At 47.5% G+C, this 26362-nt stretch overlaps 1 protein-coding gene across 2 annotated transcripts in view; it reads right to left on the bottom strand.

Annotated features, from left to right (window-relative positions):
* The window catches only part of SYT13 (synaptotagmin 13), a gene marked incomplete at its 3' end in the record, with an annotated part of 38915 nt that extends 16102 nt beyond the window's left edge, over nucleotides 1–22813 (bottom strand). Inside the window, exon 1 of one of the 2 annotated variants that reach the window (XM_080931165.1) lies at nucleotides 22584–22813. In XM_080931165.1, coding sequence (XP_080787291.1) covers nucleotides 22584–22781 — 198 coding nt within the window. In that variant the 5' untranslated portion in view covers nucleotides 22782–22813. The remainder of the gene's footprint in view (nucleotides 1–22583) is intronic. The other variant, XM_080931166.1, reaches the window with a different exon arrangement.
* Nucleotides 22814–26362: the final 3549 nt, after the last annotated feature.

The raw sequence follows: 26362 nt of genomic DNA, 5'->3' as shown, positions 1-26362 counted from the left end.
ACTAAGCAGACTCCATGCTATGTGTATTTGGTACAATAAGGCACAGAGAACCTGGTGTTGCTCAGACAGGATGGTTCCCTATGTGCCTGTAATCACAGCAGCTGGGAGGCAGAGCTAGGGAGGGTACCATGAATTTGAGGTCAGCATGGTCTACATGAATGGGTTCCAGGCCAGGCAGGGCTATGTACTGAGAAACTCTGTTTCAAAAACCCCAATAAATACATACATTCACATAATACATATGTACACACACATGTATATATACATACATACACACACATGTACAAATATACAATGCATATATGCATACATACATTACATACATCACATACACATACATGTAACATACATAAAACATACATATACAAGCTCACATACACAGACAGGCACTTATACATAAATATACTTATACATACATATAAAGCATATTTATACATACATATATACACATGTACAAATATACACATGCATATATGCATACATATATTACATACATACATGTAACACATAAAACATACATATACAAGCTCACATACACAGACAGGCACTTATACATAAATATACTTATACATACATATATACACATACGTACATAAATTGAAGTTGGCATAGTGGTTCACACCTGTAACTGTAGCACTAAGGAGGTGGAGGCAGGAGGATCACAAGTTGGAGGCCAGCCAGGCCTATATAGTAAGATTCTTCCACAAACAACATATATATGTGGGGGAGGGGAACTCTTGAAAAGCCAGTAGCTCTGGGGAGAACTTGACTCTGTGCAGGGAGCCTTATCATAAATTTCTGGTTTTCCTCCTTTGTTTTCCTCAATGGCGACTTTAGAACTTGGGAAATGAAGGTGATTCCTGCAGCCTCAGCTGTCACTCTGGATGCTAAGTGGAAGCTGCTGCTCTCCTTGTGCCCTTCCTCCCAACCTCAGCCCACCTTCCTGGCTCAGGCTTCCTCAGACTCTGTCTACATCAGCTGCTGCAGGCTGACAGATGGCTTGGGGGCAGGGCGGAGGACCTGGACTTCATCTAATGAGCAAATATTGATGGAGCCTCACCTCAGGCCAGGCCCCACCTGAGTGGTTCCAGGAGGGAAGAAACAGATGCCTGCCCAGGTGAGGTTTATGTTGGGGAAGCAAACGTTAATTACAGAGCTAGTGGTCTGTGAAGACTGAGCTTACCTGAGGTTTTCATTGACCCTGGCTATTAATTTAGTGTTTTGTGCTGGGACATTCTTCTTAGAGTAACAGATGTTTCAGGGAGCTAGAGAGATGGCTCAGTCTCTCTCTCTCTCTGTCTCTGTCTCTCTCTGTCTCCCCCCCCCCCCTCTCTCTCTCACACACACACACACACACACACACACGTATACTCACATGTATACGTACACAAATGTGCACACCCATAATCACCGTCTCCTTAGTGACAGGCTAAGTTTGTAGTACAGAATGCCCTGGCTCTCCTTGGAACCTAATTTTCCCATGGAAGACTGTGTGCTCTGTAACAAACAGCATCCTCTGCACTGCAGAGAACAGTGGGTGTTCCTTGCAACCTAGGCTAAACTCCAGAGTTTTTACCTTGATGCCCCCTATTGCCTTCAGTCCAGGGGTTGGGGACAGACATATTGGAGGAGCTGGCAGACATCATTCACAGTGAAGGATGTACAACTCAGGTTCCAGGCCCCAGCCTCAGGTAGATTCTGCATTTCTAAGAAGCCTCCCAGGGTGCTACTGGTGTGAATGGTACCTGCACCGTACTTGGGCCCACCCCAGATTGAGGGAGATCCCAAAGACACAGGTATGGTAGATCAGCTTGGCTGCTCAGGTTCCCAGTGAAAAAGGTGTGTATTTCAAAGTGCTGAGCAGAGCTTCATTTTAAAGAAACAGCTGGCCTTCCAGTCCTGGCACCAAGCAGTGTTTCCATGGCGACCCTGCAGCCAGCACCACCTCCTCCTCTGTGTATTCCAAGCCTGTGTCCCAAATCCTCTTTTCTCAGGACCTCTTCCTACTCTGTTTTTTTGGAGGTTATTTTTAAACCCCAAAAGACTAGTTTTGAGGACTGGGGCTGTGGCTCAGAAGGTAGAGTTTTGTCTAACATTTACGAAGCCCTGGGTTCAACACTCAACACTCCAGAAACCAGTGCTGGCACCCACCTGTGATCCTAACACTTGGGAGGGAAAGACAGTTCAAGGTCACCTTTGGCTATATAGTATGTCTGAGGACAGTCTAGCCTCTATTAAGTCCTTGTCTAGATTGCCTGACAGACATGTAGATAATGAATGACAGACAGAAGACAGACAGGTAGATAGTCTAGTTTGCACTGAACCTAGTTAGCTGGTACCCAACACAATAGACTAGGATATTGGGCTGGAGGGTGGTAGGGAGTTCTCCATCAGCGGTTCATGGTGTCAGTGGCTAGCGTGTGCCACTAGAGCAGGCAAACCCTCTCTCTGCACTCAGTCCCACATCTAGTTATTCGCTCAGCACTGACTTCATCTCTGCGGGCCAAGGAGCCGTAGTTACAATAGTTTTAAGTCAGTGTCCTCATGGGGAGGACGATCTCAGTAGACACCAATCTAGATACTACTAGTCCCAAAGACTATTTGGTTAGAAAGAAGTAGTATTAAGACCATGTCAGGGAGTAAGCCAGTGAGAAAGAAGGGGAATTGGGTCCAAAGTATCAAGAGAGCTTTCTTAAGCTAACTTCTGCACACACACACACACACACACACACACACACACACACACACACACACGAGAAGTGTGTGGCACATGCCTTTGATCCTAGCACTCAGGAGGTAGAGGCAGGTGCATCTTTGTGAGTCTGAAACCAGCCTGTTCTACAAAGTGAGTTGTGGGACAGCCAGTGCTGTTATACTGAGAAACCCAGTCTCGAAAAACCAATAAACAAACAAGCAAACACAAATAAATAGTAACTCCATGTACCAATAGGGTGTCATCCTTAGGTCTATACATTGTGCCAGAGGACTTACATTGTTTGCATTGTTTAACGCTTACTACCTCATGAGGAAAGTGCTTACATTCTGCCCGCTTTTCAGAAGAGAAAACCGAGACACTGTGGTAAGTCTGAAGTCCTGTGGTTAATGAGATACCACGCTAGGATTTGGACCCAGACATGCGGCCAGAGAGTCTGCACACCGGTCTGTGCTTCTCTGCCGGCCCAGCACGCCATCTTCCCAAGGCTGTAGGAAGATGTAAAGAGAAGCCAGAGGCTGGAGGGGAGAACATCCCATCGCTTTGTTTCTAGGCTGAACTTCACTCCTTCATCTGGTCAGACATCATTCACCATCAAGGGCACATTCTGTGGAAGCCATGACAGCCCCTGGTCTCCACCTTCACACATGGTCTGCATGTGTGTGATAGAGGAGGGGAGCAGGGTGGCCATGTCTATTAAGTCAAGCCAGCTAGCTGAAGGACATCACTATGTCCCCAGGGGAAGATGACCTCCTACATACAGGCTAAATCTGTAGTCAGCATGGCCTTGCTCTCCTTGGAGCTTAATTTGGCCAGAGAAGACTATGTGCTCTGTAACACACCCCCAGGCCAGTGGCTAAGCATTTCAAAAGCAGATTTTTCTAGTCTCTTCCTTTCCTTTAAACTCAGGCTTTTCCATCTCATGTCTGTCTGTGCCCTGCTTCCCATACAAACTCCCGAGCCTTCTAAATCTCCTTAAAGAAAATTCTGTGAGATCAATGCCTAGCTACAGATGTTCTAAGGGAAACGGCTATGCTGAGCCCCCCAAAACCCAGCTAGACTGTGTGGCTGGAATCTCACACTATCCAGAGAAGGCAGGGTATAGGAGAAGGGAACCGTGCAAGAAGATGCTCGGAGAACCTGACTTTGGACTGAGCACCCTAAAACGTCAGTAACAGCTCGACAGGCAGAGGTGTTAGAGAGGAGCATTCTGGGTCAAAGCAGTGGCTGAACATTTCCATCCAGAGAGCAGTTGCGTCTGTAGGTGAGTGTTGGTAGAGGCACCAGAAGATGAAGTGGGCTAGACTCCAGCGACTCAGAGAAGGGACAGAGCAGAGCCGAGCGTGGCCTTGCTGCTCTTCCAGAGGATCTGGGCTCAATTCTCAGCACCCACAGGATGGTCCCATTAGTAACTCTAGTTCCAGGAGATCTGACACCCTCTCCTGCCCTCCACAAACTGCATGAAAGTGGTGGACAGACACACATGCAAGTGAAACACTCACACATAAAAATTAAGTAAAATTTAAAAACTAAGTAAAAATCAAACCAGCGTACCGACTCTACCAGGAGAAAATGGGGTAAAAACTGCAGCGTGTGCGTGTGTGGGCAGCTCAGGCAGAATTAGAGCCCAACCAGGGCTGCTCAGGACTTGTGTGGCTCTCACATCTGAACAGCTATGGAAGTAGTTGAGAATGGAGGTCCAAGGGGTGGCTCTCGACGTTCCCTCTGGTGTCGCATCACTGGACAACATGTCCCATGGGCCTCCTTCTGCAGACCAGTTAGTTGCTTGCTGGTTTTGAGTGAACTGTCTGGATGTTTAAGCATTACCCCCTTTACTATGTGGTTTCTGTTTAAATCTGAGTTTTCATTCCCTGTGTGGCTTAGTGACCTTTGACCCCAGAACTGTCTCTGACCCAGTCTTTGACCTCCAAAATTTCCATGTGAGCTCCTCCCTCAGCACTGGTCCCTCCATCTGCAGGGGCTGAAAGTCTCTCTGTTAAACAGAGCCTATGGGCCAGGAGCTCAGCTCAGCCTGTCCATGGCTCCTGCCAAGACATGGCATTGTGCAGCCTGTGACCCAGTTTAACCCCTTAGACACTTCTCCTTCCATTTCTTATCTGTGGTGGCAATGTTTGTTTGTTTGATGTGTGTGTGTGTGTGTGTGTGTGTGGTCACTCACGTACACATGTGTGAGCAGGCATGTGGAGGTCAGAGAACACGCCTTAGTTGTTTATTAGGTGACATATCTACTTAGTTCATTTGAGGCAGTCTCTCACTGGCCTAGGACTCTCCAAGTAGCCTGGGCTGGCCAGCAAGTCTCTGGCTCCTGGCTTATAAGTATTGCCATGTCTGGCTTTTATTACAATGGCCCTTCTCACTTTCCTAGACATCGAATCTGAAATCTTTCTCCAAAGCAGTCAGAAAAATTGTTGATTCTATAATTCTTGCATAATTGATGACGCCATGGGCCAAGACAACAATGTCACCCCTGTTATTATTATGCCAACCTATTGAAAACCGTAAGCTACTGGGAACAGGATTGTTTTTACCCATAGAATAAGGAGTACTCTTAGATTATCCATCTAACAACGCCTACTGTTGACATTTGCCTCTCCGATGCTTTTCTCCGAGCTAGAGGAGGAAGTACGTCTGCTGAGCCTGGCAGGCGTATAAATCATCCATCAAGGGTGACGCGGGGTGGAAAAAGTGCAGAGAGGTGCAAGTCTCTGGGAACAGCTGTCCTCTTTGCTCAGTCATGTGGAAGGCACAGCAGTCTCTACCCTGGAGGGGTGAGTACAGCCAGAACGGTAGTGTGCTAGCAAACAGGTATGCGTTCTCCTTACAGTTGGGGCTTAAACCTAGATTCTCCTCATTGGGTTGGGATCTAAGAAGTCATCCCATTCCCATGCACTCACCCAGCCTCTGCAGCAAACCGGAGGCTCTACTACTTCCAGAGAGTATTCTGGGGGGTTTAACGAGAGACTCCATACTTAAGAGCAAGGAAGTGTTATGCCACAACTCCTGAGATTGAACTCATGGCAGACATAGCTAATCCATTAAACTCCTGAGACTAAACTCATGGCAGACATAGCTAATCCATTAAACTCCTGAGACTGAATTAATGGCAGACATAGCTAATCCATCAGAGGGTTCATTCTTGCTGAGCTCAGGCATCCTTGCGCTATATCAATGGGTAAGAATTGATATACAAGGTGAAAGGTATTGGCTACCCTGGTGCATCTGTATAAGAAGCTGAACAGCAGCCTTTCACTTTGGGCAGTTCTGAGAATAGAACCCACAGCCTCATGTGGGTGGGAAACTACAACTGAGCTCCTCCCCGAACCTGCTGATGTGGCCTTTAAAAAGTAATTTTTATTTGTATGTGTATATGTCTTTCTGGGTGTGTGCTACATGCACACAGGTGCCCAGGAATGCTAGAAGGTGTATAACATCTGGAACTGAAGTTATAGGCAGTTGTGAGTAATCTGACGAAAGTGCTGGGAACTGAATTTAGGTTGTCTGGAAGACCAGCAACAGTTACTGACTACTGAGCTGTCTCTGCAGTTCCCTGAATATGGTGTTAGAAGTTCTAGTGTCTAGTGATGTCTGCTACTGAAGGCCCAAAGGACAGCTCCTTGCCATCGATGTGATCAGAGAAGGAGGGCTTCACCCTAGAATTTAAAGCTGATGAATGGCAGAAGAGACAGAGGCATCTCAAGTTAGATGACAATAGTCTGGATCCAGAGGGGTAAACACACCGGGTATGGTGAAGTCATCAAGGTGAGGCTGGAAAGGAATGTGAGGACAGACCATCAAGGGTCTTGAACAAAAAGTTTATGATTCCATTTCAACAGCAGGAGCTTGGAGAGTCTGCCTTGAGAGAATGGCTGAACAGGGTCGATTCAGGTAACTCACACCAGCAGGGGCATGCAAGAACAGGAACAGGCGTAAGAGGCAGAAGGAGGGAGAGAAATGGAGGGGTGGGAGATGTCTGGAAGGGAGAAATCAGAGGCACCAAGAAGGAAGACGAGGGAAGGAGCATTGGGTAAGACATCCCCAAAAATAGTGACCTGCTCAGGGCAAAACACGGTGTGAGGGGAGGGGTGTGTGCAATAGAGCTGCACCCAGGACCACTTCTGGATTTTGTTTGTAAGCCTCCCAGAGAGACGTATTCCTGAAGCTGCTGTATAACTACCTACAACATGGGCTCGGAGGGTTAGACTGGCTCTTCCTTGACCTTCTGTCTAGTCAATAGGGATGTCCTTTTTTAAAGGGCAGATACTGGGTAGGCAAGAAGTTGAAGATAAGATAGCTAATGACATTAAAAGTCTTGGAAAGAGCAGGAATCCAAGGCCCATACCTAAACATAGTAAAAATATATATACAGCAAACCAATAGCCAACATCAAATTAAATAGTGAGAAAGTTGAAGCAATCTCACTAAAATCAGGGACTCGACAAGGCTGCTCACTCTCCCCCTACCTATTCAATATAGTACTGGAAGTCCTGGCCAGAGCAATTAAACAACAAAAGGATGCCAAAGGGACACAAATTGGAAAGGAAGAAGTCAAAATATCACTATTTGCCGATGACATAATAATATACTTAAGTGACCCCAAAAATTTCACCAGAGAACTTTTACAGCTGATAAACAACTTCAGAAAAGTGGCTGGATATCAAATTAACTCAAACAAATCAGTAGCCTTCCTCTACTCAAAGGATAAACATGCAGAGAAAAAAATTAGGAAAAAGATATGCTTCACAATAGTCACAAACAACATGAAATACTTTAGTGTGACCCTAACTAAGCAAGTGAAAGGTCTGTGTGATAAGAACTTCAAATCTCTGAAGAAGGAAATTGAAGAAGATCTCAGAAGATAGAAAGATCTCTCATGCTCATGGATTGGAAGGATTAACATTGTAAAAATGGCCATCTTACCAAAAGCAATCTACAGATTCAATGCAATCCCCATCAAAATTCCAACTCAATTCTTCATAGAGCTAGAAAGAGAAATTTGCAAATTCATCTGCAATAACAAAAAACCCTAGAATAGTGAAATCTATTCTCAACAAGAAAACTTCTGCAGAAATCACCATCCCTGACATCAAGTTATATTACAAAGCAATTGTGTTAAAAACCACATGACATTTGTACAAAGATAGGCAGGTAGATCAATGGAACCAAATTGAAGACCCAGAAATGAACCCTCATGCATATGGTCACTTGATATTTGACAAAGGAGCTAAAAATGCTCAATGGAAAAAAGACTGCTTTTTCAACAAATGGTGCTGGTTCAACTGGCAGTCAGCATGCAGAAGAATGCAAATCAATCCTTTTTTATCTTCTGTACAAAGCTCAAGTGCAAGTGAATCAAAGATCTCCACCTAAAACCAGGTACACTGAAACTAATAGAACAGAAAGTGGGGAAGACCTTAGAACACATAGGCACAGGAGAAATTTTCCTGAACAGAACACCAATGGCTTGTGCTCTAAGATCAAGAATTGACAAATGGGACTTCATGATATTGCAAAGTTTTTGTAAGGCTAAGGACACTGTCAAGAAAAAAAAACGGCAACCAACAGATTGGGAAAAGATCTTTATCAATCCCACATCTGATAGAGGGCTAATATCCAATATATACAAAGAACTCAAGAAGTTAGACTCCAGAGAATCAAACAATCCTATTTAAAAATGGGTTACAGAGCTAAACAAAGAATTCTCAACTAAGGAATATTGAATGGCCAAGAAGCACCTAAAGAAATGTTCAACATCCCTAGTCATCAGGGAAATACAAATCAAAACAACCCTGAGATTCCATCTCACACCAGTCAGAATGGCTAAGATCAAAACCTCAGATGACAGCAGATGCTGGAAAGGATGAGGAGAAAGAGGAATACTCCTCCACTGCTGGTGGGGTTGTAAGCTGGTACAACCACTCTAAAAATCAGTTTGATGGTTTCTCAGAAAATTGGACATAGTACTACCTGAAGAACCAGCTATTCCACTTCTGGAAATGTAGCCCAAAGATGCTCCAACATACAATAAGGACACATGCTCCACCATGTTCACAGCAGCTGGAAGGAACCCAGATGTCTTTCAAAAGAGAAATGGACACAGAAAGTGTGGTACATTTTCACAGTGGAGTACTACTCAGCTATTAGAAACAATGACTTTACGTATCATTCTGAATGAGGTAAACCAGTCACAGAAGAACACACATGCTATGCCATCACTGATAATTGCATACTAGCCCCAGAAAGCTCTGAATACCTAAGAAACAATTCACAGACCTTATGAAACTCAAATAGAAGGAAGGCCAAAATGTGGAAGCCTCAGTGCTTCTTAGAAAAAAATTGTGTATTTATCATATATTATTATGTAACAAATGTTGTGAGCTACAATATTTTATAAAATAAATAAGTTTAAAATAGATAGCCAAGGATACTGGCATGTTGGCAGCCATGTTTCTTCATGGTCTGAATGTCCCTTTGCGGTCACAGTGAAGTTGTTGCCACTAGATCAGAAATTAGGGTACTCATCCAATTTCCACATGTTCGTTAATGAAGGATGTGTGAGCTCTTAAAGACTATGGTTTTATAATATATACATCACTTATATTATGGTTCTGACTTCTGTATTCATGTGGCTGTTTTTTTAGGATCATGGGAAGAAATACCTTAAACGAGAGATCAGGTCCACCATGATTTGGGAGTGAAACAGCTTACCTTGGCCCATAAATATGTTGCCTATCACGTGTGTAGTTGTAAATGTTTCTTTCAAATGCACAGTTCAGAGCCCACTGGTCAGCTTGTTCCCATTAAGGCAGCCCATTTGTAGTTTCTCTTCGGTGTCTCTGCTTTGCTTAGCTTTGTTAAAACAACAATAGCAAACAGCCAGCAAGTAGACAAAACCTTCAGTTTACACAGCCTGTCTCTCTTACTTCATCCTCTCCCTTGAGAAAAAACAGAAAGCTGTCTGTCTCCAACCATAGCCGAGCCGGGTCCAGCCCCTCCCAGCTGCCATTTTGATACAGCTGTTGTTCCTTTTAAGCCAGATACAAACTTCTCCCACCCACAGGTCTGCAAAATGTTCAGAAATGTGATTGGACCATAGGAGGTCAGTAATATCAGAGCAGCTGGCTTCTGGCACCTATAAACTTGAAGTGCTTTTCCTCAGGTCCTTATAAGCGTCTCGTGTTGGTTGGCAACAGGTATGAAAGACCATGAGATGCTGGATAGAAATGGGAAGCGAAAGTCAGTGCTATAGGCAGGGGCCTTGGGCGACGAGAAGCATCTTCCCTGTTGGGCCCTAATTGTTTCATTGGTTCCTTCTCTTGATCATCTGCTTCCCCTTCTCTTGGCTGACTGTCAGGGTCTGTGATGGTGGCTAACACTGACTGAGCACTCACTGTTAGATCTGGGAAGGAGCACACGGTGCATTTACACTGGATGTCAAAATGCTGGGGGACCAGGTGGGGGACCTTTCATTAAACATTTACACTACTGAAGGGTCAAGGCACTAGCATGAAACATGAGTGATGGATAGCTCAGGCCAGCAGGATCCCTGGGGCTCTGGGTAGGGGAGTCACAAGGCCCAGGGCAGCTGGCTGACTGAAGATGTTCCCCTTGAAAGTGCTGAGGCCCTCAGTTATGGATACAGCAACCCCCCTCCAGCACCCTGGCAGGGAGGAATCGAGAAGAAATCTTCTTCAGGGTCCTCTTGGGCTAATGCCTCGCTGTTCTACCAGTGTAGTTGACAGGAGGGAAGAGCCTCTTGGGCCAGAGCATAAAGGGGGAGATGGTAAGATCAGAGCTGGGTCAGGAGGGCGCAGACAGAGGCCTAGGAGGCAAAGGGGGGCAGTTTTCATCCCAGCACTCACTGCACTCCTGCACCAGGCCTTGTTTGAGCACTTGCTACTTTTTGTTGTTGTTTGTTTAAGGTCAGGTTTGTTTTGGCTCACAGTGTGAAGGTACAGTGCGTCCAGGAAGGAAAGGTGTGGCCGCAGGCCCTTGAGGTTGGTTGTACTCTGCGGTTGGTTGCACTGTATCCACAGTCAGAAAGCAGAGAGATAGATGCTGGTGCTTGGCTAGTCTTCTCCATTTTAACCTGTCTGGGACCCTCGCCTTGGAATGATTTCACCTGTGGTCAAGATGGGTCTTGTCACCCCAATTAACCTAATTTTGATAATTCCCACAGCAGGCCCAGGGTCTCGCTTCCTTAGTGATTCTAGATTCTGTCAAGTTGTCACCCTCCCAGCACAGTACTTAATCTCTGTGATGATTCACTGACAGAAAAACATAAGGCGGGTGTGGAGCCATTGGTCACTGGTGCTCAAAGCAGAGAGAAGGCAGAGCTCAGACGCCTCATGCCTTCACTCACTTAAAGAGTACAGAGCAAAATCACTCTGAGAAGGGCCTTTGAAGTAGCTTAATTATTCATACTATTTATTAGCCTAATTACCATTCCGTTTACTGTTGCAATTAGAGCAGCCTCCCAAGGCGGCCTGTCTGAGTCCCCAAGCAGGGTTTCTCCCCCAAGCAGGGTTTCTCCCAGTCAGTCTTGGCCACAGCTACCTCTCTGTGCTCCCGAGGCATGGCCCTACAGTGCCTCTCCCAGGGACAATCTGAGTGCTGCTTGGGTCCCTGGCAGCAATCTCAGCCTGCTTTTCCAGACTTCACGGCTCAGGTAGAAGCAGACACAGGGAGTCACTGTGAGCGAGCATCCTGTAGGACTCTCCTAGGGGCCTGGCCGCTACACAGCCAAGGACTCTGGGCCTTTCCTAAAATGAAGGAAGGGTCTAGAAACACCACCGGGCAGGTTTGACAGGCATGTGCTGTCTCTGCTGCTTGCAGCTCCTTTGTATAGACTGCAAGTGTCTCAGTTGTCCCCTGATACTTCCCCCACTAAGGTCCCTATTTGCCTTATAGGGATCTAAAGGACCCTTTGCCTGTCCAGACTCTGGTGAGCACGACACTCTCAGGGGACCCTGTGACACGGTGCCCTCCAACCTCAGCTTCCTCTCATTCCAGCTGCAGGCTGAGCTCTCCTGCCTCTGGTCCATGGAGCCTCTGACCATCTTCCCATCCAGGCTTCCCTATTGGATTCTGTATTCTGTCGTTTCAAGAGCGTTTGTTGTGGAACCCAAAGATCCCCTGGTTCCTTGTCCTTGTCCTGATGTCATCAGCAAAACTCTGGCCTCGAGTCAGCCATTCCTAACTCTTTTGCTCTTCTTGACCTTAGGTCTTTTGCATCATGTGCTGCTTAGAGGATCTGCTACTCCTACAGCAGGAGAAAGCTCTTCGAAAGGCTCTCTTCCGCAGCTACAGGAAAGCCCTGCAGGCTGGGTTGGATGTTGTCTTGAAGTAATGCCACTGCCTCGGTCTGACAGCTTGCCCTTCCTTGTACTAGAAATGGAAGCCTGTCTGCTGCTGCTGAAAGGCATGGAGGAAAGGAAAATGTGAAACCAGGAGAGGCAGGGCCACCAAACGGGAAGGGAGGCAGCCTGGCCTAGGCCTGCCTCCATCAGATCTTCCGCTGTTCCTACAGTACTCTCCCCACTCTGAATCCTCTCCAGAACATTTTTTATTCATCACTATTCTGGATTTTTTGAGACTGGGTCTCATGTAGCACAACTCAGTCTTGAACTTGCTGGGTACTCAAGAATGACCTTGAACCATTGCTCTCCTGCCTCTACCTCCCCAGTGCTAAGATGACCTGTATGTTCCACCAAGTCTTGCTTCTTAAAGATGAGTAAATTAGTTGAGCTCTATAATAACATTTCATGAATATGTGTCACTTTCATACCTTGCCCTTCCAAACAGCATCCTCTTTCTCTCACTCAAGTTTCTGATTCCCTCTTCCCTCCCAATACCTCCCCTCTGCGTTATATGTACACAGGACTCTCTTTGGTATAGGAGAATGTCATAGTCAGGCGTATCATCTTTGTGACATGCTGGGGACTGAACCAAGTACCATCACTAAGCCACATTCCAGTCTGAGAGTAGGCCTTTGTTCCCCTCCTCACCCCTTCGTTGGTCCTTCCCTTCTTCTCCTCACCCCTTTGTTGGTCCTCTCCTTCTTTAAAAATCTTTCTCCCACATCATAATCTTCCTTCTACTTTCCTGTTATACACATATGCATATACACACACAAACAAACATGTATGAATACACACATAAACATACATGCACAAACACACGTACATGCATGTAAACACATACTTGCACACACAAACATACATACACACAGGCACACATATGGATATACATACACACATGCATATATGCACACAAACACAGATTATATATGCACACAAACACACAGATCCATACAGAGACATACATGTACACATGCATGCACAAGTGCTCACATGTATGGACATGCACACACACATGTGTACACACAAGTACAAGTGTACCTGCATACACACACAAACATACACACCTCTTTCTCTCTCCTTCATTGTCCTGTTTGCCACCACCCCTCCATCATACCTTAGCAACATAGTCACCTTAAAGCAGTTTGGACCCTTTTTCAGGCACAGTATGAACTTCCCAGGTGTGTGTGCAGATACACATGCACTTGTGTGTACACACGGAGATCAGAGGCAGATACCTGGTCCTAGGGCTCCCTGGTGCTGGGATTATAAAGGCTCACCACTATGCCAGGCTTTTACATTGGTGTCACTGATTTGAACAATTTCCACGCTTGCACAAGCAGCACTTTGCAGACTGAGACAGCTCCCCATGCCCATGGGTGAAGTTTTTACTTTGTCCTATGCTAACCAAGTGGACAAAGGGAGGAAAACCAATCAGGAGTGAGTCTGCCCACACTCCATGCCTCTCAGGGGTCCCCCACTGTACTAAAAGGCAAGTGCAGAGATTGCCCATGAACCTGCAGCCCTCCTGGCCCTGCCTAGGCTTGAGTGTGCTGTGGCTGCAGGCAGCTTGCTCATCCTCTCCACAGCCATCACGCGTGCAGCCTCCGATCCATTCACTCTCTCAGCCTTCCTCCAAGCCCTGTCCCAATTCCAAGAACATAGAGCACAGCCGGGCTCTAACGAGCAGAAGTGAGAGCAAAGGAAACCAGTGAAATACATCAGCATGCCCTGGGTCTTTGCCAGGTGGACTCAATCAGAGAGAATTCTCTCAGGGCCCTTCCCCGCTTTTGTTCATTCATACTCACATTCGTAAATGCCCCTCATGACACAATCCCTACTTGTTCCCGTAAAGCAAGCTTCAGAAGGCAAGCAACACTGTCATTTTAAGGGGAAAACTCATAGTATGTTCCTCGGCTACCCTAAAACCTCAACTAACCTCTCCAAATATTTCATAATCACCCTTCGATGCAGTGTGGAAATCGTCTAAGTCTCTTCTGTACTATAAAGGCATGAAAACTCTTTAGCGTAGGAATTAGCACAGAATGAAAATTTTGATGAGCTGTGTACGGGCCACAGCGGCCCCATTGGGGACATTGTCAGAGCTCCTGACTCTGCTCTGGCCCATCAGCATCAAGACATAAGGAGATGATATACAAAATGGAGTTGAGCTTACGAAACACCCAAGTGTCTGGGTGGAGACCAGGACCCAGGACGGCTAAAGGTTGAGGGGTTGGGACCCGAGGAAGAGGACCATGACAGCATGCAATAGATTTAAGGCAAAGAATAGACAGACTTCTCAGCTGTGTCACACCCTCCCACTTCTGCGACACATGTATCTCAGATGCACTCAGATGTACCTGGGTTCACATCAGTCACTTTCAGTGCAACCAACAAATGGCTGTTAAACCAGATGAAGAACTTCAGTTGAGATGTAAATCAGAACAAATGTACAAGAATAATTTTTAAATGTTTCCACTTAGGGCTTAGAAAATTCTGAAGTGAGATACACATGTGTTTTAAAGTTCCATCTCTTGCTCCTGTGACCAAAGCTGACAAGAAAAAACTTCTGGGAAGAGCTAATCTGGCTCACAGTTTTAGGAGAGACCAGGCCATTACGGTGAGAGACCCAGGAAATCAGAGAATGAGGCAGTTGGTCATATTGCTTCTGCAATTGGGAAACAGATCAGATAGGACAGGGACCCAGCTGTAAAACACGATAGCCCACCTCTACTGGCTCACTTCCCTTGGCAAGGCTCCGCCTCCTTAACCTTCCAAAGCATTGCCACCAGCCAGAGACAAGATGTCAGAGCACAGTGAACCTTGGTGGGTGGGGGCAGGGCACATTTTACATCCAAAACATAGCTTCACATAGTTACTAGGGGGTTATCTCAAAGGAAAGAGGAGGAGGAGGGAAGGGATGGAAGGGGGAGGAAGGGAGGGAGGGAGGAAGGAAGGAAGGCAGAATGGATGTCAAAAGAGTTCCTAAATTTGGCTTCTCGAATATTGTTGCCAAAGTGGAAAGCAGTTTGGCTGATCCTCTAGAAGTTATATGTAGAATTTCCATATGACCTGGAAATTCAACTCCCACGTGTATTGTGCACCTGAAGGAACACAATCCAACAGGCTGAGATGTCCAAGGCAGCAGGACTAAGGAAAGGAAACAGGAGGAATGTGTGGATAATGGAACAGACCTTAGAAATGCCCTGAGTGCTGGGACTCGGGAGCTGGTGCAGCAGTTACCAACATTTGTACACACATGCTCAGATGCACATGCACACACACACACACACACACACACACACACACACACAGACTAAAAATAAAATAAAGCTTTGTAAAAAGAGACATTGTGCTAAACTGTAAGACGCCAGACACTGTCACTTGCTAAATGATTCTATTTATACGAAATGTCCAGAACAGGCAAATCCCTGGAGACAGGCCGCAGATAGGAGTTGACCAGAGTCTGGGGAGGAAGGACAAGAGGCTCCCACTCAATGGTGCAGGTTTTCTGCTGAGGTGATGAATTATTTTGGAACTAGGTGGAGTGGTAGTTGGTTATACATGAGGATGAACCTGACCCGGAGCTGCAGAGGGCAGCTTGCCTCAGCTTCACTAACCGTCCAGCCTGACCTCAGCTCCCTTCACTTCACACACGCTGGCCTTCCTGTTGCTTCTGGTCCTGCACACAACCCTGCATGCTTCATGAGGATAGAGAATGGGTCACTGTGTCACAGATAAGGGAGTGACCACTACTGTGCATCCATCCCCAAGTACTGAGCCGGGCACACAGTGTACACTCAATAAATGTCATTACAGGAGTGAAAAAATAATGGAGGGCCAGTTGTGGTGGCTCAAACCTTTAATCCCAGCATTTGGGAGGCAAGGCAGGAAGATCTCTAAAGTTCCAGGCCAACTTGGTCTACATAATGAGTTCCAGTCTAGCCTGGGCTACTGAGTTATATAACAGTGAGTCCCTGTCTGAAATCCCCAACTTAAAGAAGAAGAGGAGAGTAAGGGGAAGGGGGAGGAGTGGCAGAAGGAGAGGAAGAAGGAGGAGAAGAAGAGGAGGAAGATGAGTCAAGGAGGAAAAGCATAAAGATAGTGAAGGGAAGAGAGGACGGGAAGAACACTCTTTTCTTTTCCCCTCTGCTGACACGTTAGTTTCTACAACTTGTTTATGAGGTGTTTTGTGTACTCAGATGTGTTAGTTCTGGTGCCCATACAGAGAATTCTTTAGTTATTAAAACTCAACTCTAGGGAGGTGGCGAGATGGCTCAGTGGTTAAGAGCACTGACTGCTCTTCCAGAGGTCCTGAGTTCAAATCCCAGCAAACACATGGTGACTCACAACTATCTGTAATAAGATCTGACTCTCTCTTCTGGTGTGTCTGAAGACAGATATAGTATACTCATATATATATATATTAGTTAATTAAAAAAGAAAACTCAACTCTACTGGGGCTAGTTAAGAGCACTTGCTGCTCTTGAAGAGGACTTGGGTTTGGTTTCCTGCACCCACATGGTGGCTCACAACTGCTTGTACCTCCAGTTCCAAGGGATCCAATGCCTTCATCTGACTTCTGCAGACACTTGCATGCATGCATGCACACGCACGCACACACACACACAACACACACACACACACACACACACACACACAAACACACACACCACACAAACCTTCATCCTCAAATCAGGTTTCCCCAGAGCTAGCAAAAAACAGGCTCTGTGGGTTCTGAACACAGAGGTACTGTGAGGTCAAGGGGAGGTGAACTGTTGCCATTTAGTAGAGGAGTGTACAGAGAAACTGTACTCAGCATAGGGAGAGAGAGCCTTGGCCCCAATATCCCTGTAGTGTGGCAGGTGCCCAGGAAAGAGCTCATGTCTGTCTAATATGATAGCTCCTTCATCTTGACTCAGGTTTTCTCTTGTCATTCTGGGTCCTCCTGCTGGTCTCTTCTTTCCTTTGTCTCTTTGCCTCGCCTGCTGCTGGCTGCTTTAGCTATTTCCCCTACTGAGTTTTTCTTCATTCCCAATTGCTGATTACATGGTCAGCATCTAAAACCCTGGGCAGGGTGCAACACTGTTTTCTGTATGGGCTCCACTAGGAAACAAGTCACAATTGGCTAATTTTCCCCTTGCTGTGACGACATGTCTGGTAGACAAGGGGAAAGGCTGTCCTTTAGCTCAAGGAATAGCAGGGAAGTCAAGGCAGCAGGAGCTTGGAACAGCTGATCACATCATACTCGTAACAGGAAAGCAGAGGTCAGTGAAGGCACACTGCTCTTCAGCTTCCTTTCACCAAGTATTTAGTCCAGGATCTCAGCTAGGGAATGGTGCCACCCAGAGTAGACATATCTTCCCACCTTGGTTGACATATCACAATAATCCTCACAGGTATGCCCAGAAGTTCGTCTCCTGAGTAATTAATTCTAAACTTTGTCAGTTTGATAATTAGCATTAATCACTACTAATCTGTAAGTCATACCAAAAAAGAGAAACAGGGGTGAAATGAGGGGAACCAGGAATGCGATAGGTCAGGACCTGCCATTGGGAAGGGACTGATAGGTCCAGGTCCAGAGATAGCCTATGGGATTGATTGCTTTGAAGGGCTTAGCACTTTCTGTGGTTGTGTGCTCATCTCCCTGAAGTAATTTATGCTAATCTCGTGATGAAAAATTCATACTGTCTTTGTTGTTGCTAAGCAACCAGCCCAAACATATTTACTGTGTAAAATCTCTCAGGAGGGCCCTGAGCTGTACCCAGTTCATGGAGCCGACAGATGTACAAAGCAGATGAAAACCCAAGCATCCGGGGTATTTTGGAAGCTGACCTACAAAGACACAGACGCCCGTTCACCTGAAACAGTGGCCTGAACAAATCTCGACTAACATTTTCTTACTAAGCTCTAGCTAAGTGATCCAATATTTGGTTCTCAAACGAGACTTCCCAGCTCTGTTTATGTTACTTACCCTCTCCGGATCCCCATTTCTCACTGGTAAAGTGTAATCGTCTGGTACATATAAAGAATTTATGTAAATGGTGATGCCAGACCTGATATTTACTACTCTGTGGAAGTGGGTCTTTTACTGTTGTTCATACAGACAGAAGAGTTACTAGTCAGGGGATTTATAACAGTAAGCTAGCAGCTGAACCGTTTAAAAAGCTGAGAACTGGTCTGGTCTCAGTAGTACCATACATGCTTAGCATGTAGGAAGGATTGGGTTCAAGCCTCCCCTGCTCCCACCAACAACTATCAACAATAATAATGAATACGTAAAAGGCTAAGGACCTATGGAGGTCAGCCCTTAAATCAGCCAAAGTCCAATCAGTTCCAGGAGTGGGGTTAGCAATTCAAAGGGCCTCCATTCTTAAGAGTCGGCAAAGGGGATGTCCAGAGAGTGCCTCTCAAACCTGGAGAGGGATGTACCTTGGACTGTGGCTGGCATTGCTCCTCCTCAGGATTTCTCGTAACTACCTATTACGCAGCCCCATCACACACTCTGTGGCAATTGCTGGCTGTATCTCCTGTCTCCTCAGCGGCAGCATGCTGTGCCTCGGATGCACTCTTTAACCTTTCATGGATGGTGTGATTACTATGTGGTGCCACCGTTGTGCTTGGCCCATCTCACTCACGGTGTAGGGAAAACAAGCAGCCTGGAGGTGCTGCTCTCAGGCCACAGGAAGGAGAACAATTAGAGGGTTCCTAGGGTCCCACTGATGGTTTTGTGGTCCCAGTCCCTAGGGCAAGACTTCCATGTTGCAGATGAAGATATGTGGGGAGCAGGGGTGTGGATGGGAGAGTTGGGTGTGGCAGTGGGGAGCAGGGGTGTGGGAGGGAGAGTAAGTTAAGTACCAATAAAGGCCAAGCAAATTCACTAAAGTCTCTGGCTACATGTTGCCTATGAGAGGACAGACAATATCAGGTCCCCTAGGAACCTAAAAGTTATTTGAAAAGATCCACTTAAGGCACTTATGGTCACAGTCAATCAAGTGTCACATAAGGGAAATAGGACCCTTAGATTAAAGCCTCTTGATCACTAGGGTCATGCTAGATAACTTCAGTGTAATCAAGGGGGAGGGCAGCTTCTCTCCTCATCCAGGAGTGCCAAAATTGACAGTGGGAACCTGGGGAAGAGGACATTCCAGAGAATAATGCCAGGGGGTCTGAAGGCAGCTTTCACATAAATTCAGAGACAGTTGTGAAGGAGAGGGAACAGCCCTTAGAGAACCTCCATGTAGGGCCGCCTCCCTGACTATTTCTTCTTCAAACCACAGGCCATCTGTGACCAAACTTCATGGAGTGAACTGTGTTCCCAGTGATCTCAGCAGGAATGGCCTGTGTAAGAGACTGAATTGTCTGCGCCCCCATGGAGGCTGGACACAAGTGAGGTGGAGCAAAGGGACCTTAGTCTGGCTCTAGTGCACAGCACTGTGACCTGAAGCCAGCAGAACACAGTCTGCAGAGAGCTTCCACCCTCTGCCACCTGTCCCTCAGCAGGAGCTTCTGAACATCTGTGCTGTGGCCTGACCCCTTCCCTATCCAGAGAAGCCCTCAGATATGTCTCCAGGATGCTTAAAAACCTGAAGGTAAAACACATAGGCTGTAATGGAATAGTCAATAGCATATATCCAGGAAGAGCTGCGTGCATGGTCCTTTATTAATGTAGTAAATCACAGGACAGAGCGGGAACTTTAATAAATGCCGTAACTTAAAATGGGCAGGGAGGGAAATGAACACCAGGGAAGCGGCAGCAAACCCTTCAGCATGTTTTAGATGAGCTACGGTTTTCTGCAACAAAGTTGCAGGGATCAGGAACACACCTATGCTTTTTTGTTTATAGCCCCACTTACAGAAATTGCCAAGTTTCAGTTGGAGTTTCTGGTGACAAAACCATGATCATTTCTCCCCCACTCAAGACCCTGACCCCCATAAACTCTATCTACAGACCTCTGGCAGATTTTGAACCCCTGGGAAGACCTTCAGGCTCCTTTTTCAGTACAGATCTCAACGTTGTTTATCCACTTGGGGCATAAATCAGATTCCCAGCCTGCCCTATGACACCACAGCCAATGCAGGAAGCACGAGGCAGGGCTGCTGCACTCTGCAAACACCCCAGACCTCAGCGGGGCACAACAGCTGCAAGCTGCTGAGCCAGAGACTTAGAGTCGCCTCCCGCCTCCCTCCTCCAGCACAGCATCCTCTCTTTGAGGGTCATCTTCAGCGAGCCTTGCTGACTGGTCTCAGTCACCTCCCACCCCTCGCCTGCCTCCCTGGCTTCCTTAAAATCAAGTGCACCGTCTTTGTTGGTTACTTTATCTGGGTCAGTGGCTGAATCAGAGCACAGTGGCCACCAAGACACCTTGAGCTCTCAGGCCATTGTCTTTACACCTATTGATCTCACCTTTGTTGCTACGTTCCACATTCCCTGGAACCGAGGAGAAGAAATGTAAATAGATAAGTAACGCTTATCAACAGATATTCCTGGGCAGACAGCACTGAGCCTCTGAAGGACTGGCCCTGGGCTGCAGAGACACAGCCCCTGCACCCGCATCCCTTGGAACAGAAGACTGGGCCTCTTTGTTTGCCAGTGGTTTCTTGTTGCACATGTGCCATTTTCTAGGTACTAGGAATGAGTGTTATGCAGGTGGCTAATATGAATGACAGCAATGTTGGGAGCTCTGTAAAGGGCATCAGGACGGATGACATGAAACGTGGTCATAAGGGTGGTTGTTTCATGGGCCAGTAAGTAAAATCCTCCCTCAGAAGCCATCTGTATGGAAAATGGGTGGAGAGCATGAAGAAGGAGGAGGAGGGAGAGGAGAAGAGAGAGGAGAGAGGGGGAGGAGAGAGAGAAGGAGGAGGAGGAAGAGAAGAAGCAAAAGAAGAAGAAGAAGAAGAAGAAGAAGAAGAAGAAGAAGAAGAAGAAGAAGAAGAAGAAGAAGAAGAAGAAGAAGAAGAAGAAGAAGAAGAAGAAGAATCAAGCTAGAGAGGCAGACAGCAGAGAATCACAGGGGTGAGTCTTCCTGGAGAGAGAGGCACATGACAGAGGGGGAGGGGTTGGGGGTTGGTTGGAGGGGCTACTAACTAGGAATATTAAATCAGACTAGCCCAGGGACAGTGGGGCTCAAAAACTCTGTGTGGCCTTGGGCAAATCATTTGCCCTCCCTGAACTTGTGTTTCCTAATTAGTAAATCCTTTTACCTTTGTCGGTCTGTTGACAATCATGAATATATGTAAAAGTCTTACTGTGAGGCAGTGTGAGGGTGCTAAGCCATGGCTGGCCTGCTGCCACTTATTCTAATGAGGTGATTGGGGGGTTAAGTTGTGAAGAAATAGCCTGGCTGGCACGTCTTTGGCAGATAATCAACATTGTGTGGGCTACTGTGGATCAGTAGGACAGTCAGAAGGGAACCTGGAGGCTGTTTACACTAACCGCTCCCCAGCCACAGCTGAAAGACAGCAGATGCCATCTGTCCCCCAGGTGACTCTCATCTACACCAGACGGGAGGGAAAGGCAGGGAGCCACACCCTCGCCACCGGGGAGCCCACTCCCCACTTGCAGACCATTCTAGGCTGACCTCCCACCCTCACCAGCTCCCCTTTACAGTGACAATGTCACTTGCCTGGGATTCTAACTGCCTCAAGGACAGCAGCCATTTCTTACTCTCTCTACTGTGACCAATGACACAGGCTCCACTCTGGTACCTGGTGGGGGGGGGGGCTCTAAATAATTAATTCACTAGGAAAAGGAGGACTGGCTCAGAGCAAGATGCTCCCAGAAGACCCAAACCAGGGAGCCTTTAAGTTCCTGGGAGGTACTGATGCAAGCCTGACCTATGGCCAGCCTTCCTCTGGCTCTCCAGGGAGCCCGGTTCTCCACCTGAGAAGCTTCCAGGAGGTCACAGATCATGGCGAAGGCTCTTCCCCCAGACCTCCCAGACCCTGCTGCCGTCCCTGCCTGGGATGCACAGTTGACAGCCCATTTCCAGCTCTAGGGGGACCGCAGAGGAAGGGGATAAAAGCCTTTTAATCTCCAGAGACCCACGGGGATGCTGAGGCTCAGCTGCTAGGAGTGCGGGGTCTTGTAGGCCCCTCCTCATTGGCTGCCTCTAGAGCCCCCCCATATCTATTGCTCCTGCTGTCCAGCTGGGAGGTGTCACCTCCTTTCTCATCATTTTTCAGTTATTTGTCCTACGGTTTCCCTCTTTCCTCTGGAAGACCCACTACCCTTGTCCCCTCCTTCTGCAGGCTTTCCCTTGGTTTCCCCCGAAGGGTATCCTAACTCTGCAGCTCTCCCAGCCTTCCAAAGGCTCACAACCGCTCCTCTCTGCACACGGTCCCCCACCTCATTCCTATTCCAGCCCTCTGAAACCCTCATCTCCCCCCCTTCTCCTTCATGTCCCTCCCCATTTATCAGGGCCACCACGACCCCTACTGCAGGTCCTGTTGTCCCTCCCTGCCTGGCAAACATAGGGTGGCCGGGCCACCTGGCCTTCACTCACCTGTTGGGCAGCCTGGAGCACACCGGGCCTCGCCTTCTCCGGGTCGGGCTCACGGTCCCGCGGCAGCAACCCCTTCTTGGGGTGCATGTGCCGGCACAGGCAAGTGACCCCGCACAGTGCAAGGATGCTGGTGGCAGTGCCCAGCGTGGCGCCCAGCGCGATCACAGGCACCGACAGCACCATGGTGCCTGCTTCCCGCGGCTCGCTCGCCTCCCGCCGGCCTCCGGCACCTCGCGCTCCCGCCTGGCTCCAGCCGCTCTCTAGACTCCGAGGGCGGGGACGCAGCCAGCTGGGAAGGAGGATAGCTATAAGGACGTCAGAGGCGGAGGCTGACCCGGAGGCGCGTCAACCGCTACCCCCTCCTCGCCACCATGTGACTCGCCTTCCTATCGCCAGGAGGGCCGGAGCAGGTAAGTGATAGCCTCAGGTTTGTGTGCTCTATGTACACACACACATACACAAGCACATATATATTGGCAGGTGATAGCATCAGGGTTGTGTGGGGTCATTCCTACTGTTCTCTCTCTCTCTCTCTCTCTCTCTCTCTCTCTCTCTCTCTCTCTCTCTCACACACACACACACACACACACACACACGTGATAATCTCAGGGTTATCGGGGTTATGTGGAGCAATTCGTGGAACTCTGTGTACACGCATGTATGCATACACAGACACACCGATGCACACAAACGCACGTATGGAGACACACACTTAGGCATGTGATAACCTCAGAGTTATATGAAGCCATTCCTAGTGCTCTATGTATAGACACACACATATGCACATATTCACAAAGACACACACACGGGTAATTTTAGTGTTATTCTTAATGCTCTGTGCACATGTGTCTACACACACAGGCAGTTGGACCTAGGAAGGACTAGAACTTATTAAAGTCACAGGTTCAATCAACCAGGGCTTCAACCCAGACCTGGAACACACTCTAGGTAGCTAGTCACCTCATCAGATTAGTGACCCTTTGCTTGCCTCTCCATCCTCCCCCACAATCCACCCCATCCCCCACCCCCCACTCCCCCACTCCCCCACCCCCCCACCCCTTCCCCAGAGCCTCCAAGAAGGCTGTAAAGCGGATGCCCCAAGCTTTGCAAACACTCACACAGGACTAGAGTTGTCCTGTTTTTTAGACTCACAGTGAACAAAAACAAAGACAGAGACTGGGAGAAGGAATCTGGGGGGAACCAGGAGAGAGATGGGGAGCCTGGGGCGTCGCAGGGGCTGGCTGATGCAATGTGTTTTCTGGCATGGGACCCTGTGTTCTTGTTATGTTTGGGCTGCATTTACAGCTCACATTTATTACCTGATGTGATCAGCAGAGACCTTACATAGCTGAGGATGGACACAGGGCCACTAAAAACATTGTCACCATCCTGAGGCTACACTCAGTGTTTGCTGATTTTAAGTCCTATCTTCCAAGGGCCAAAGACGTCAGAGGTTGACGCTAGGGTACGGGGCTCACAACATAGAGAATATGTATGCTTGTGAGAGAGGAAAAATGAGAATTTGTCCAGTTCTAGGAAACCCGGCAGTTTGGTGTTTTTCATTACAAGGAGCGTTTGTCCCCATTGAGGACAACATGTTGCTTGTGGGCTTTCAGTGTGCTGGGCACATCTGAGAAGGGGCTTTGCAGGAATTAATCCACAGCTTCCGGAAAGCTGATGACTATGGAGTTGAAGATGTCCAGCAGCTCTTGTCTGTCTCCCCTCAGGTGTGATCATTGCTGGGGTCCCCCTTTTCATCTCTCTAATTTATCACCCACTGCACAGCCGCCCAGGACTCTGTGGCTTAGAATCATTGTTTTGCTACATAGCTTGATTCTGTAATTGTCTGGGCTCAGCGGTCTTCTGGGACCGCAGTTATCTAGGGGTCCAGCTGGCCTGGGCTGTGAGATCGAGCACTCAATGGCAGCAGCTGGTACTGGGCCACCACAGGAATCAATCTGAAACCTCAGCAGGCATCCTTGGTTCTCCCCTGCGTGGTCTCTCCCTGTAGCCTCTCCCAGCATGGCAGCCAGCTTCGAAGAGGAAGCAAGCCCCAATTGCCAGTTCTCCTAAGGGATGGGTATAGGAGGAAATAATTTCTTTGCCCGGAGTAGTTAGCTTGTTTTTATAATCTTTTTCAACATCTACCAGAACAGATGTATCTGAAGCCGGCTTTAGACCCTGACTGTCACATACATAACCTCGCAAAGGTTCTCCATGAATAGAGACTAGGAACAGCTTAGATCCAAACACTTTGCTATGGTTGGTCCTGCTTCTCTCCCATCATCCCTAGTGGATTGGAGATTCATTCATTTATTAAAAAATTAGAGGCTCCATGTCACTCATGACTGCATACAGTAGGCACTCAATAATTGTTAAGTAACCTATGTGATCATCTCTCTAGGAATTCTAGCGGCTTGGAGGGAGTTCCATTTTCTATATGAACTCCGTTTTATTACATTGACTTTTCCACAGTTATGCCTTGTGTGCCTGCTCTACACCAGAAGTATTTTCCTATTAAGCGCCATTTGTTTACAACTGTAAAGTGCGTTTCTTAATCTCCCACCCAACTCCCCATATCCTGTGTTCCATTTAGCAGTCTCTCTCATCAGAACTGCCCTGGGAGGTTCTTTTGGCTCCTGAGCTTGGCAATGCTAAGCATTCTGGGGAGATGAGAGGCTTAATTAAGGCAGTTGGCTGCAGGTCTCTCAGGCCTGAGCTGCTCCCCTGGGAGACTCTTAATGCCACCAGTCAGAATAGAATCCAAGGGAGCCATGGATGGAAGGAGGGAGAATATTTAACACTAGAAAATATCTGATGGACATCAGATCCCTGACATGTGGTCCATTGTTGCTATGGTTACTGGGATGCTAACAGCTGCAGTGGCCCCCCAGCCTAGGAAGAAGGGTTACCTCTCATCTCTTTCATATGCAATGTCTATTAGAGAGCCAAGAGTGGAGCCCAAGACAGATGAACCCCAGGGGTTGTCAGGATGCTGGGATGCCTTTGCTATTCATCCAGACAGCCTCACACATGCCATCAAAGGTCTAACTTACACTTCCTGTGACTAATATCTAAGAAAATGGCCTTTAATGAAAAGGCATGGCGGGTTTCTTTGACAAATGAAATCATGTGGTCTGATAAAAGTGGTTGACAGAGTCATCCAGGAGGAACAGATGTGTCAGTGAAGAAGAGGCTGCTGGATAATTGGGAATACTCTGGCTACCAGGCTGCCAAGGTCAGACAAAAGCAAGATGGGGGCACATCTCAAGCAGAAGGAGGCTCTCCAAGGGCCAACCCCAACCTCTGTACGAAATGCCTTCATGGTCATTTTGATATATGCTTGGATGTGTAAATAGTGGGAGGAGTCACTCCTGTCTCTAAGATCCAGAAAGACTTTCATCCTGGAGAAAAGAAACATTTCAAATACAGTCACATGGCTGCTCACCATGGGGTAGCTTCTGAGAATTCTTCAAGCCACAATCCCGTCATAGGATTCAATGACAAAGGACCAGAGCACATAGATAGATAAGTTAACCCATCCCCCCCCCCTCCGACCCTGTATGCAATTAAAGGAAGCCATGACCCAAGGCTGCACAGAGGCTGCATCCAGCACCGTTGCTTCACGGTAGTAATTTGTCCTCAGACGAGTGTCCTTAGACGGGGCACAGCCATAGACAAGTCATGGTGATCAGGTCAGCCCCATCATCAACAGGGCAACCTCAGATGTGCTGCCTCTCCCTGATCACGCTGTCCCTGTACTA

This window comes from Micromys minutus, assembly GCF_963924665.1.
Source record: "Micromys minutus genome assembly, chromosome: 17".
Taxonomy (NCBI): domain Eukaryota; kingdom Metazoa; phylum Chordata; class Mammalia; order Rodentia; family Muridae; genus Micromys; species Micromys minutus.
This window is presented reverse-complemented; position numbering and strand designations above follow the sequence as displayed.